This window comes from Mycena indigotica (genome assembly GCF_014461135.1).
Source record: "Mycena indigotica strain 171206Taipei chromosome Unknown Mind.scaff0017, whole genome shotgun sequence".
Taxonomy (NCBI): domain Eukaryota; kingdom Fungi; phylum Basidiomycota; class Agaricomycetes; order Agaricales; family Mycenaceae; genus Mycena; species Mycena indigotica.
The window spans coordinates 963,464-977,980 of NW_023503016.1; the positions used below are offsets into that span (position 1 = coordinate 963,464).

General features: G+C 50.7%; 1 protein-coding gene across 1 annotated transcript; it reads left to right on the forward strand.

The window, feature by feature from the left end:
• Positions 1-774: 774 nt before the first annotated feature.
• MIND_01397600 (CxC2 domain-containing protein) lies at positions 775-1,224 on the forward strand (the record flags this gene model as incomplete). Its single annotated transcript, XM_037370384.1, has 4 exons — positions 775-859; positions 912-1,022; positions 1,081-1,158; positions 1,208-1,224. 4 exons carry the CDS (start codon positions 775-777, stop codon positions 1,222-1,224), a joined length of 291 nt encoding a protein of 96 aa, XP_037213385.1.
• Positions 1,225-14,517: the final 13,293 nt, after the last annotated feature.

Here is a 14,517-nt window from a genome sequence, read left to right on the forward strand (position 1 = left end):
ATGGACGCGCATTCGTAGCAGGTGGCAGCGCTACTGCTTTCCTCTCGGCAGGGATACAAATCGAAGACTCTCAGTGAGTCCATCGAACAACTTTTCTTCCTTGCTGAAAGCTGAGCTTCCTTCAGAGCCCGTATCAAGGACTTCACACAAGAACACCCCGTTCTGACTGCCGATCACGAAGAGAAATTGGATGAGCTGCGTGCTTCTTTACTGAGAAAGATTGCTCGCTTCCGTGAATTGCAGCAGGTGTATATGCCCGGTGCCGCCCGCCGTCCTGGCCGAGATGGAACTCAACCGTGATTCGAATGCCGCGCCGCCACTTCCCGAAGAAATCGCCTTGTATATGCCGAGCCAAATGCCTATCAACGTGGCTTTAGGCGGCATACAAGGCTGCCTTGAAGGCCTAGTCGACATCGAAGAGAAACTCCGGGCCTCCCAGTGCCAAAATGCTCTGAGTCAACTGCGCTTCAAGCTTCATGGCAAGCGATGGTTGATAGCGTATCGCAATGCCAACATCACCGGTCAAAACCAGACAACAAAGGCGGCCAAGCTCTTGGAGTCGGGTTACAAGCAAAGTCACATTCATCTCTTTGCGGTATCGACGGGGGCATTCGGCGTTGGCGGGGTTGAGTGCTTTGTCAAGATACCCGGCCCTCCGGGGAACTGAAGAAGGAGGATATCAGCCTCCCGGGAGACAACGAGCAGAAGGATCTAGCAGCTCGGGGTAAGTTGGCAAGAATCGGTGTTGGACGCAGTGCACGGCCTTCTCGCAATATGCCTGGTAACACAAAACGGATCATGTCGTGGATTTGGACTGCCCCGGGCGCTTTCGATGATGAGGAAGAGCAACTTCACACGAGTACGTCTTTCATGTTTTGGGCTGCTCAAAAACCTCAAAAGTCTATTCACAGCTATGCGCGTGGAGTGGTGTCGAGCGATGGCACGCAAAACACGATGGAATGAAGAAGTTATGCTGCTGGAAGAAGAAATGCGACGCACTCTTCGTTATCTGCAATGGCAAAGTCAGTGGTGGAGACAGCAAGCAGAAGGGCGGGGGGACGTTGAAGATGAACTGAACAGTGGTTTTGCGTGCTTATGCTGCTCGTTCTGCGGCGGCAAAGCGAGCAGGTGCTCACACATTTTCAACTGAAATGGGGTGTCAGTGAACGTCGTGCTCTGAATGAATTGGAAACCTTAGCTAGTATAGCGGAGCTCGAAGAATAACATCTGTTTGTAAACAGTAACACAATGATTGACCTCAATCATAATTGTCGGGAACAAGTAAAAGTCGGGAACTGATGCATAAAAGTCGGGAACTGACGTATAAAAGTCGGGAACTGATGCATAAAAGTCGGGAACTGACGTATAAAAGTCGGGAACTGATGCATAAAAGTCGGGAACTGACGCATAAATGGGTGCCTTTCCATAAGGTAGATGAATAGTTGTATAATATATGTATCGCGGTGCCAGTGATCTCGGTTAGAAAATTCTTTGAAGAGTTTATTCTGTCCTGTTTCCCGTAACGACTTGCTACTCAATAAATCATTGCTCGACTCACATCTAATCACACTTGCCATCACCATCGATAACAAACAACGCGCACACGATACACAATGGATTCTGGCGCGTTGCTCCTCATGCTGCATGCCCAAATGCTCGAGGACGAAGACGATGATGATGAGCAGGACTGGGAACATGTTGTTGCTGTCATGGGCTTGACACTGGCCGGGATACTTCGACGACGGGAATTGCATGCAGCACGACGCCGCAAAAGTCGTCACTACCTCTCCCGCCCACAGCTTCTCCCAAATCCAAGGAAAGACACACCTTGGCAGCAACTATACAGCACGAAAGAAGACCGTGCATTTATTACAACAATGGGCTTCGATGTTGCTACATTCCAATTCATCCTCAGTGCTGGTTTTGCGAACGCGTGGTATACAGTTCCCATTCCTCGTCATGACACATCACGGACCGGAAACCCACGACCCGGAGCTCGTTCATTGGATGCTGCAGGTGCTCTTGGCCTTGTACTCCATTTTCTTAATTCAACGATGAAAGAAATTAGCCTCCAGCAGATCTTCGCACTCATTCCTTCAACGGTGTCTCGCTACATAACTTTTGGGTTGCACATTCTCCTTGGTGTCTTAAAGAACATCTCCGACTCATCGATTAAATGGCCTGCAAGTATCGACGAGTTCACAGCCTTCCGAGATCTCATCATTCAGCGACACCCACTCTTAACTGGTGCATTTGGAAGCATTGATGGTCTTAATCTGCCTGTGCAGACAGCTGACGATTTGGAGATTGAGAATGCGACCTACAATGGCTGGCTATGTGAGCATTTTGTTAGTTCAGTACTTGTGTTTGCTCCCAACGGTAATACATCTTTTTGCTGCATTAGCATCGTGCTCAGACCTTTATTAGGTACAATAATTGCAGCGCGACTCAATGCTCCTGGCAGCTGGCATGATTCACGCGTTGCTCGCCCCATCTACGACAAGCTATGCGATAGAACACCAACTGGGTTCTATTTATGTGCAGATACCGCCTTTCCACGTGGAACAGCTCAAATCGATGGCAAGATTCGTGCTCCTGTCAAGACGGGTCAAGTGCTAGAAGGGACGGAGGAGGAGATAGAGGAGCAGATTGGTTTTGGAAATCAACTCGTGTCTTATTGCCAGACAGCGGAGTGGGGAATGAGGGCCTTGCAAGGCTCGTTTGGCCGGCTCAGAGTTCCGCTTGACATTGCTGATGATGAAGGACGGAGGGGATTTGCTCGAAATCTGTGTCCGCCTGCTCAATCTGCGTACTAATCGGATTGGATACAACCAAATCCAAACAGTCTATGCACAGATATGGACGGAAACCAGAGAGGATGAAGCTGTCTGGAGTAATTTTGAGGATATGATCTTTTCGCAGCAACGTCGCTCAGATCGTGTTGCTCGCTTTCACAATTTTGCCATGTATGATGATTAGATATTGAGATTAGATATTGAATCAAATTAAAATGTAGCTGAACATGTAAAGTATGAGAAGTAAACAACAAGAAAACAGTCGGTAGAGAATTAGTCAGATTGAGAGCAAGGAAATATGGTTCTACTTTGCTTCGGGGTTGGGTGATTTGAGAGTCCCCGGGCTGATGATGAAGGAAACAGGAGGACCCCGTTGCGGAGTCATGACCAGCTGGACTGCATTGCCAGTGACTGTGGCAGATGTCGCATCGGGAATGGCAGGTGACGGCGTTGGTGTGTTCCTAGAAGGACCTGCACCGCCGGGAGAGGGTGATCGAAACCAGGCAGGAGTTGGGTCACGGCGGACATGGGGAGGGTTAGCGCGTCCGCTTGATGGCCGGATCCGAGGTTTTTTGACTGAGCGTTGGTGACGATAATCAAAGTCTGTTGCATCGGAAGATGCATCTGTGACCCAATAAGTGCATACACCACCTTCTGGGTAGAAAGTCTCACAGCGAATCTTGCCCCCGACCCGCTGCAGACCTGAATAGTCTCGACCAGATTCTATGTGACGTCGGCCCCGTTTAAGATTACGCCGAGGAGAGGGATCACGTTCCCGCGAGAGATCTCGCTCCCATCGTGAGATAGACTCTCGATCCCAACGAGAAAGTCGTCCATCACCAATGTTCTCCAACCTCATCTCAGCGGAGTCACGCTGGCGACGTAGACTCTCATTATCTCGTTGCAGCCGATTGGTCTCTCGCCGCAGCTCTGTCATCTCCTCCCGCAAGCGTGCCAGTTCCTGCGACATGAAGAAACCCTGCGTCATCTCGGCAAATCGTCGATCGCGCGACTCCTGGCGTGTAGCTGCTGCATTTGGATCAAGAACACTTGAAAACTTGGAGATCAGATCGTTGGCAGTAGTGCGAGGAGCTCGGCGAGATGGTATAGCTGGACTGGGAGCCCGCTTTGCGACAGCAGTGCGAACGTGCTGTGTGACTTTGCGAGGACGACAGTGTGCACTATCTGAGTCCTCATCATCGTCATCACTACTGTTGCTGAGGTCGTTGGAATGGTTGATGTCGGAGTCGTCACTGATGTCGCGCGTCGCAAAGCGATTGTTGATGAGAGACTCGATTTCGTGAGCTCGAGTGATATGAGGCTTGCGTTCACCAGAACCTGTCGGTTTCTTCTGTCGTAAGTTCTAGAGTAGACGTTACTGTACTGCGATGAAGATAAGAACTGAATGACATACACTTTTATGCTTGTCATCGCAAGCTTTTCCTGTTCGCAGGACACGGCCGGTCGGGGTCGCATATGCATCGTTGTATTCCCTCGCCACAGACTCCCACCCTTTAGCTCCACCTGGAACTCCCACCCGCTCTGCGGCATCGTACATAGCCATTTGGTCAGCCGGACTCCAGTTCTGGGATCCAGCTGGACGCCCTGCCTTTTTGCGCCGTTCTCGTTCACTATCGGAGTCCGACTCACGACCCTTTCCCTTTCCTTTCCGCTTCTTCTCCTTCTGACGCACCCCAGCAACCTTCTGAGCTGGCTTAAGATCGTCGATGCGCGAGAGATCGATCATGGGGTATATTGGCTTGGTAGGTTGTTGTGCCAGAAGGGAGGGGTCAATGAGCGGAGTGGAGACGGGATTGGTGATCGGTTGAATGGCGAACTGGTACTAGTGCAGTGTGTCAGAACATGTAGGTCAAGATGGATAGAATGGAGTGCTCACATTCTGAGTGTTGTTATACGCTTGCTCAATTGGTGGATCAGGACCACGATTCTGCCAAGTGTTAACACTGGAGAGAACGAGAAACACCAAGACCTACGAGAGGTGGATGGGCTTGAAATGAAGGAGTTGGCACCTCAGCCTTCGAGTTTTGTCAGTGAAACAGGATAGACAGGTACACAAGACCACGCACCATGTTCCCAAGAGGTGGTAGCTGGTGCCAAGTCCCGTTTGCATCACAATAGGAGTAGGACCCATTGGCTTCTTGACGAAACTGAACAGAGGCAGAGGACATGTTGGCCTGGGAAGACATCGGTGGGGGGTAGCAAGTTAAGAATCGATGCTGCGTACCTCATAGTGTGTCCCAGCCTTATATACCCATATCTTTTCGGCACATCTCGGACTCCATCCATCGTACGACCACCGTCTGAAACACCAGCCAGCCTATCCCATTGCACCCCATCCCGCCTGGCCCTGCCAAGGTCGGGGCTCTTCGGTTGCTGGCCCTCAGCCGTGTCGAATGGGTCGATATTTCGAAGATTTGCATGACCATATGAAACAGGGCAAGTGGGTGCCTAAGGCGGGCCCGCTTAAGCGGCCGGGACGCGTTTTCGAGTGGTTTTAGAGTCGATTAGGAGTTGTAGCGAGAATTGAGAGAGAGCACAGCATGTGACCACTTTCCAAATTTGGTTTGTTTAGAGCATTTTGGTGGTGCGTTTAGCTCTATTTGAGGGGTCAAGACCCTCCAGGTAGATTCAAGAAAACAAGGCGTCTATTCGGGGGTGTAAGCGACGCTAAAGTCCTTCGGGGTCCTGATGCGACCATCGGCATCGCGGAAAAAATTTCAAAATATTATATATTGTATATATTTATCTTGCGGAAAGGCACCCAATGTCGGGAACTGATGGAAATTGCAGTTTTGCGGATGTTACACAGCACCCACAAAGGTGAAATTTTGCTGGATGTTTGGCTACATAAATTGAATGGATTTGAGAAATTTTCATTTTTTTTCACCACTAATAAATTCATAATTAATTCCACCATTTTTCCCTTCGTAAGAAACTGCACTAGGCTACGGCCAGTCCCAGCGGCCATGTCTGGAAATATTTTTGGAATTTTACGCCGAGGCACAGTCCTGCAGTGTGAGCAACTCTTCGAAATAAATGTCGGGAACAGTGTATCAAAAGTCCGAAATGAAAGCAACATGAATCAGAGTTCCACCTTCAAAGTCACCACCATATCGTCTCTCCCGTGTGTACTCGACAACTTCACTTCACATAATTTCTAGGAGCTCATGTGCACAACTTAGCAACTGGAACAGCACTCATGGTATTTTCACACTAACCCTCTACGTGTTGAAGTTGTCTCGCGCACCACCAGTCAGTTGTGATCGACTCACCAGGTAAATATTTGATCGCATTCAACTCTTGACTCTAACTCCCACTATGGGACGTAAAAAGTTACCGCCCGAAGTGCGTCTGCGGCGCCGGCGTGAGACTCAAGCACTTTACGAAACTAAGTATGTGCCCATCTCAGTAAAAGCTTGACCTTCATTCCAATTGGCATTGTAGGAACCTCAATAAACGTAGGCAAGCAGCGAAAAACCGGATGACAAAGTACCTCTTCCACTGCAGTACATTCTGATGTGGTACATGCTGACTCGGAATGGTCGACAGAAAGCGCGAGGACAAGAAGCACGAGAGTGAAGCTGCAGTGAAGCAATACAAGTCCAGAGAACGAGCAGCGACAGCTAAATATCGGCGAGAGTAAGCCTCCGCACACAGCATCCACTGGGCTCATTTCTTGACTATAGCCACCCAGACCGCATTGAACAAGCTCGAAGAGCGAAGCTTGAGAAAACTACTAGTAGTAGCCCAGCAACTGGCTTCGTTTCAAACGACTCCGACATGGAAGATACCTCTGGTTCCCAAACGACATTGTCCCAGACCACGGCGAGCTCTTCATTCTACAAAAATCCATCGACACCACGCTCACGCGGCCCACCCCTTGCCACGATGGGTACTACTGTCACCGGGAGCAGCCAGCACATTTCGGTTCTTGCCCCAAAACCAAGGCCACATCTACTTTTAAAGAAACCACGTTCGCGTTCTTCTCTCGTGCTGAACAAGAAGCTGCGCCGTCCGATTTCTACCAAGCCGCACAAACCACCACCCGCCCTCAAGCTACCGCAGCTGGCTGTTCCCCCAGCACGCGCTAAAGCTCGCACTCATTCTTCGTCAGCACGCGACAAACCTCGTGCCCATCCCATTCGCAAGACGTCTGTCCCAGCCAAATCAGGCCTTCAGACGGCAGAGCATCATGATAGGTCGCCGTCGCCCTCCGAAACGGATCGGTCGCCATCAAGTTCTCCCCTCAACCCAAGCTTTGGGGATACCGCTAGCAGTGAAGAAGAACAAGACGACCCGCCTTCTCCCCTTGCTTCGAAGAGTCGCAACGGAAAATCTGACTTGTTTTCCAAGCTGAGCGCCGATCGCAAGGCTGTCACCCAGGAATGGCCAGGCCGGACTCACGGTTGGGTCGACGAACACGCGGAGTTCAACCGCCTGAAGTGGAACTTTGACCAGAAACCGTCGGGAGTAGACGACGGGCCATGCAAATTTCCACTGTGCGAAGAGAAGTCGTGCCCGGGATGCGCGTGCGTTTGTGATTCGACAACAGTATGGATCAAACATTGGGGTGGACACCATAGACTGCCACGTCGAGGCGCCATATTTGGGTAGTCGTGCTTGAGCTTATAAGTAGTTTACAAATGTAAGTCATTCACAATTGCAAACACTATTATTTCAAGTTCTATGCGCATAAGTAGCAGTATGGGTTAATACTTCAAGTTCTCTCCATTCTGCACAGCCTAGAGGAATCGTGCGAGCACCTGCAGTCCTTGGTTGAATACTACAGTAGTCGAGAGAATCATGCGATGCGCGGCCGAGACCTAGCACGTTGAGCTGCGATTCAAGGCTAATGTGTAATCATAGATTAGCGAGTAGAGACGAACTGATGCTTGCCTTTGAAAATGAAATATCGTCAAGTGGATCGATCAGTGGATTGGGCCCCGGGCTCGCTGAAAAGAAAAGTGTTTGGATCGGCTGTGACGACCGGAGATGGAACGACAACGGGTACCAATTGCCCGAATGTAGGAATGAGACGCGGCAAACTCGAAAACAGCGTATGCGGCAGCATATGGACAATATTTCCGGTGTAAAGACCATTCGATACGATCAACTTTCGACTTCGCGGAAGTCCAATTTGCAGGGGTTAGCAATAGTTAGCTAACTGGACTGTGGTTGCGGTACAAAAGACGCACCGGTCACTGTAATTCCCGGTTCAGAATCATGGAAAACCACCCATGGCCAGCAGTGCCAGTGGTCTCCGGAAGTGCTGGCTTGCTGTTGACAGCGTCCACCATTAATGCCAACGGCATGGGCACCAGGCACCCCTGAGTAGCAACTACTGTAGCATGCGCAGCAGAGAACCCACTCAGTTACAACCCCATTTCTGGTGATGAATTTTGATACCATGGCGGGCGGTTGTGCGAGAGAAGCGGTTGAATTGGCATATGGAGGCGGGTCATTTGCAAATCTGGCCTGATGTGTGCGCGACCGGCATTGCGAGTGTTGCGAGCTTGGGCCGCGAGGGCAGATGCATTCCTGCCTTCTGTCTGATCCCGCGGCTGATTCCACGAGTTCAGGGCGATCCAAGAATATGATCTGGGCGAAACGCTCGGGCTCAGAAGGAGCGAATCACCCAGAGAGACATCCTCAAAGCGGTTCAGAGATATTTTGTACTGCGTCAACAGGGTTGACGAGATGGAGGGAGTTGGCTGCCAAACAAGACTGGGTAAGTCGGGATAAGGAGTTGGGCGAGTTGAACGTCAAGCGTCAAAGAAAGAGTCGAGGTGACATCAATCTAGTACGTCACCTTCGAAATGATTTCGGAAACCTTAATTCTGCTTTCAATCAAAAGTTTCGCTTATTCTAAGTAGCCTTTTGGCTGGATTGATTGGAAACCAAGATGCGCCATTTTGTCAACAATTGAGCACGACAGATTGAGTTTTACATCCTACTACCTATACACTCTGTGAACACCATATGTACGTGGATGAGGACACTGCTGAAAGCCAATCACTGGGTACTAGATCAGTGCTCAGAACACTCATTTTGAGAGATATACATACTTTATGCAACCGCGACAACGCGTTGAAGATCGAGCAAAGAGTTAAAGTGCTCGATAGCCGCCTGCTGGCTGGAAAACCCCACCATCGCGCGTTGCCGGTAACGCCGGTGACGCAGGACATGGCAAGTGCATTGACGCAGGTGATGCCGACCTTATGGCCAGTGGAGATCGCATACCAGCGGAGGCCTTCGGTGGGGAGACCTGCCTCCGAAGCTGCCTTGAGGTGCGCCGCCGGCGCACAGTTGTAACAAGCGCCCAACGACCCAGGGCCCCTCGATACGGAACGGTTGACGCGGGCGGGCGGGCAAAAGGCCATCCTCATTGGGAATGTTGTCGCGGTCGATATCGTCCTCATCCTCATCCGAGTCGTCAGACACGGTGACTGACGAGCCCGGTGAAGGGGGAGACACATTGTCGACATTGTCGACATTGTCGGGAGACATATTGTCGAGCATGGTCTCCAAATCAAGAAGTGCTTTGGCTTGAAGGGCCAGTCAAATTGATGAAGCGATCGATGGGAGGGACGAACCGCTGAGACCACAGGTGTCGCTGACAATGGCGCGAATCGGGGCATCTGACGATCATGAGCAGGATTACATCGATCGCTGTCGTCCACTTACTCGGTGCTGTGTCGAGGCACGCGGCCAGAATAGTCAAGAGCTGCTGCAGAGCAGCAAATCCTTCTACAAAGAAGAGTTTAGTGGGAGGAGAAGGTTGGAGACGTGGACGAACGCAAGGCTCTCGCAGGAGGATGAGCTCCTGCGGCAGCTGGGATATTGAGATCAGTCATGGTGGGAGGAAGAAAGATGCGCAATGAGACAAATACACGCAAACAGGCTTTTATACATGCGCAAATGACCACATGCCATTGAATCCAGATCTAGAGTACGATCTAATGAGATCCTTGCCGGCAGCGGAAACACTCTTACCATCGTTGGACGTTGGAAAATCTGGCAAAAAATAAGCAAAAAAAAAAGGTTGGCCATTCCTTATAAGAACATAAGTCGGCTACAGCAGCAGTAATTGCCGCCTTCCTTGATTCCCTTCTTTTGGCTCGCTCAGCGTCGCTCGCTCCTCACCGTGGTATTCAGGTCTTGGTATGTGTATGTTGTCGAATCTTGAGTGTACTGACTATTGGTAGTCAGTCAATGACACGCACGCGAAAACGGACTAATCGCCATTGGTCTGTGGGCCACCGCGAGGACGTTCTCATTCCGTATATAGACCAGTATACCGCCCGCGCTGGAAGCCCCCGACAGCGCCACCGAGAGGAGACTTTTGACGCAAATCATGCGCGAATACGTTGGGCGGATTGACTGGCGCACACCAGACAGTGTAGACCCTGTTCTGAGGGATTGGGACCCAAATGGCATCGTAATTCGCGGAAAACCTGTCAGCAGAGGAGGAAGTGAAAAAGAAGGAGTACATAGTGACGACGCAAAAGGTCTGCCCGCGACTGCAGCTTTATTCCAGCTAACCACCATCTACCAGCGCATTCGCCGTTGGTTCCGGTATCGTATAGTTCGTCCGTGATTCATGTACGATGTAAATGGGGATATTTCTGGGTAGATCTGACCTGGTTGGATGAAATGTTTGCCGGGAGGAAGGGATAATCATTCGTCATGCTTGAGTGGTCGTCAGAAAAAGGGTATATATCGGCAAAAAAAAAATGTGCAGTCTGTTGTGTTGTTAAAGTCGATCGTGCAAGGGATAAATTGCTTGATTCTTCTGTTCCTCTTCTTTCCTTCCAGTACCAGCCTCCCATTCGACACCCAAGCATCGCGTCGTCCCCTTGCCCTACTGCTGCTGCCTATTGTGAATCAAGGCCTTGCAATTGCTGCGTTCTATTGACGCGCACCTTCTCATATTTACCGCTTGGCGAATTCTTGGGTATGGGCTAGCTTCATTTCTATTGCAACCCAAGCCTGAAAAGAGCCCCCTAGCCCGCGTTCAACAATGCAGTCGCAAACCACCTCTAGCAACCCGAAGAACAGCAAGAAGCGTAGGAAACCAAGAGCCCGAGTTCCTAAAGACCAAGTAAAGAATAGTCGATTATGGGCCGAGGGAAACCGCGAGTCGTTGCTCATGAAATACATGGACGACTACATCGCAGTGCGAGAACGCGGTCCCGAGGCTGAGAAAGTGCTTCTGAAACGCGTCGTCCGCGAGTACTTTGGGCGGATTGACTGGCGCACACCAGACAGTGTAGACCCTGTTCTGAGGGATTGGGACCCAAATGGCATCGAAATCGAAAACTTATCAGCGGAGGACCAGCAGAAGAAACAAGATTGCATCACCTGGATGACGAAGGTCAGTCACATTTTGTGACTGACGCGCAGACCTGACTCCCATTCAGCGAATTCGTCGTTGGTATCAATATCGTTACAAACAGCTCACGGATAATCAACAAACGCGAGCCCGCAAGGACCCGAATGACCCTTTCAACTCGTTTCTCGACACCCTTGGCAGTGGCGAGAAACCGAAAGTCAAGAGGCAGCGAAAGCCTGTTCAGCAATTTATGAACGAAGAGCTGGCCGCCGTCACTGTGGCCACGGACCGCGCTTGGGCTCAAGACCAACTCTCTAATCCTGCACTCATTGGAAGTTTCCCCGATGTCCAGTACAGAACACGGGTTGCCCAAAAAATGTTTGACCAACTACCCAGGACAGAGCAAATGGCGTATGAGCAGCGAGCATATGATTTGAAACAGAAGGATTTGGACGAGCTCGATAAACATATAAAGGCGACCACGACGATGCATGCATCGTCTCAACAAGCAGGCAACAGATCCCCACAAGAACGGCACGAGTGCGTTCCTTCTCACTTTCGTTGATTTCACATCGCTCATCACACCTGCAGCGCACTTCGCCGACTGGTAAAATGGATTGGACCAATACTACGCGAGATATTCTACGCTACCAATTGCCAAGCGACGCTTCTTGTTGGTGGACCTCAACCGGAATTCGGAGGGGATATCAGTGTACATACGTGAGAGCAAATCGTGTGTCCTATTGGAGTTTAACTGACGCTGTGTTTTCAGTATATCGTTCGGCCAAAACCTTACCTCTGAACGTCTACACTGGGGCGAGTGGCAGCCTGAACGCTTCAAGAAGCAAGTTCTCGAATTTTTCGTTCAGTTTTTGCAGACATGCTTCAGTAAGTGGTTGACTATTCTTCACGCAACCCGTTTCCTAACGGATGTTTAGCTGCTGAGCAATGTAAGAAATCTGCTTTGGAAACAACGGAGACCAACTTCGATATAAACAATCCTCCTCCTCGCGCTGTTGGGACAGCTCAAGTTGGCACATGGGCTACAGAGCAGGAAACCATAATGAAGGACCCGTTCCAAGCTTGGTCAGAAGACGACGACAGCTCGGATGATGAATCGGGTCCTTCTACGTCCAAGCAACCGCCCCGTAAGAGGGTCAAACGTTCTCATCCAGCTAATTTTTCTGTCAATCCCCTCTCTACCCCCCACGACGTCTACCCCCACGGCTAACTACTCGGAACCTTTGACCTCCACGTCTACATTTGCGTCATCACGAACAACTGGACTGACTGGAACGGCCAGCAATCTATTTCTCCCCGAGTTACCCGAAACCAATGTCGCAGACGAGGAGACTCCTTCACCATCTCTTTCTACGGCTCAGAACACACTTGACTCAACCACTCCGGCTCCGATTTTCCATGCTCCCACGTCCAACGCAGAGCAGCAAACCTTTACACCAAATGGCCTGCTTGGTTCGACATCTTTCGAAACTTCCCATACCGCCCATTTCCAGTCTGGCCAGACTTTCGACTACAACTACCACGCCTCCTACCCCTCCTACCCACAGTCTGGTCCAAGTTCAAGTTCCGCAGACAACAACTACTATGGTGATCAATCGACACTTGGTTCAGCATACTCTGAGCCAAGTTTTGGCTACTACTATAGCGACCAATCATCTTACGACTACTATGGCAACCAACTCCCACAACAATGGCCTCCGATCCAAAACCCCCCTGCCGTTGAATGGGGAGAGTTCCAGCCAACGGCTTCTTTCCCTGTCAATTATTCGGTGAACGACCTGGTTTCGTCGATGGCGCAGCCCCCCGCTCCTCCTTCGGGAGCCCCGTTTTCCAGCTCACTTCTGAACGCGATGGGGAGGGCAGCTCGGCCCGGTAAAGGCGACAGCCGGTGATGCGAGTGGCCAAGCCGTTTCGGATCCGACGTCACAGGCCGTTTCGACCGTTTCGACTCCGACGTCACAGGCCGCTTCGGATCCGACGTCACAGGCCGGCTTGGCATCCGCCAACCTTAAAGTCGCCAAGGCACGTCGCAAACCGGTATCACAGGCCACGGCCGAGCCTCGCCGAAGCTCACGTTTGGCGGGACCCAATAACGACTTCGACACCGAGACGGAGAGCAACGCGCGCACCAGGCTGCAGTGTCCTTCAGATGCCCCGCCATGGTTGGTACGAATGTACAGCCTCGTCACGAGTAGCGACCTTGGCCCCCATTTTGACGCCATAATCAACGCCTGGTTGCGGATGGAGATCGCGTCTCTTTACGAGTCATCGATAGAAACGATCCCGACGGGGCATTGTCCGACTACTCTATCATCATGGTTTTATGACGACGACGGGGTGCGACTTCCTCCACGACTTCAAGGGAAAAAGAAGGCGAATTATATCAAGGCGTGGAAAGGGTGGTGGGATACTTTGCAGCCCTCTTGGCGGCGGCGCGGGCAGGATGGTGAATGGAGACTTGACATGGCTTATCCGGAAAACATACTCGAGTGGGAAGACCTCTACACATGGGGTCAGGGGGGTGTTGGATGCATTGTTGCAGGTCTCTTCCTGTGGGGAACGAATTTGGATGCCAACGAAACGAGTGCGGAGTGGATCGCAGCGCTGGCTGATGTATCATGGGTTTTGGAAGGTATAGCTACATTCTACGAGAGGTTCAGGTGGAAAGAAAAGAAGAATAAAGAAGTGCGAAAAGGCAAACAGAGGTAGCGTAGCAGTAGCAGAATTAGTATTGTATCTGCTCTTGAAGACTTGGAAAAGTGAAGATAACTTGACCAAAGAGTCGGTGACTATATATTTGTGAACTCGGAATGTCTAGAAGAGAAAAGAAGATTACGGCGGGATTCGAACCCAGAGATTGTGGACTTAGAGAAAGAGGCCTCACGATAAAAGGTGAAGATTAACGCGGGATTCGAACTCAGAGATTTTTAGACTTGGAGAAAATAAGCCTCACGATAAAAAGTGAATATTGACGCGGGATTCGAACCCAGAGATTTTTGGACTTAGAAACTGAGCCTCGAAATATGTGATACGAAGGCGCATCAGCCTGCGCATCAGCCTGCGCATCATTCATGCGGAACCTGCGCATGCTGCATAATGGGGTGCACTACACCAAGCTAAGGCAGTGATGCCTTCCGACAAATCACCACGGCATGAATGGTAAGCCGAGCGAGAGCCAGAGGGGCTACCATCACATCAAGCCGAAAATGATGCTAGATCAGTGCCGATGATGATGCCGCATTATGCGCTAAAAAGCCTTTGAAATGGCTGGATTTACCCATGCCATTTTCACTGTGCATCCTAAGGGCCAGCATAGCTGATTCATTCCAAAAGCCGGCAACCGAAGCC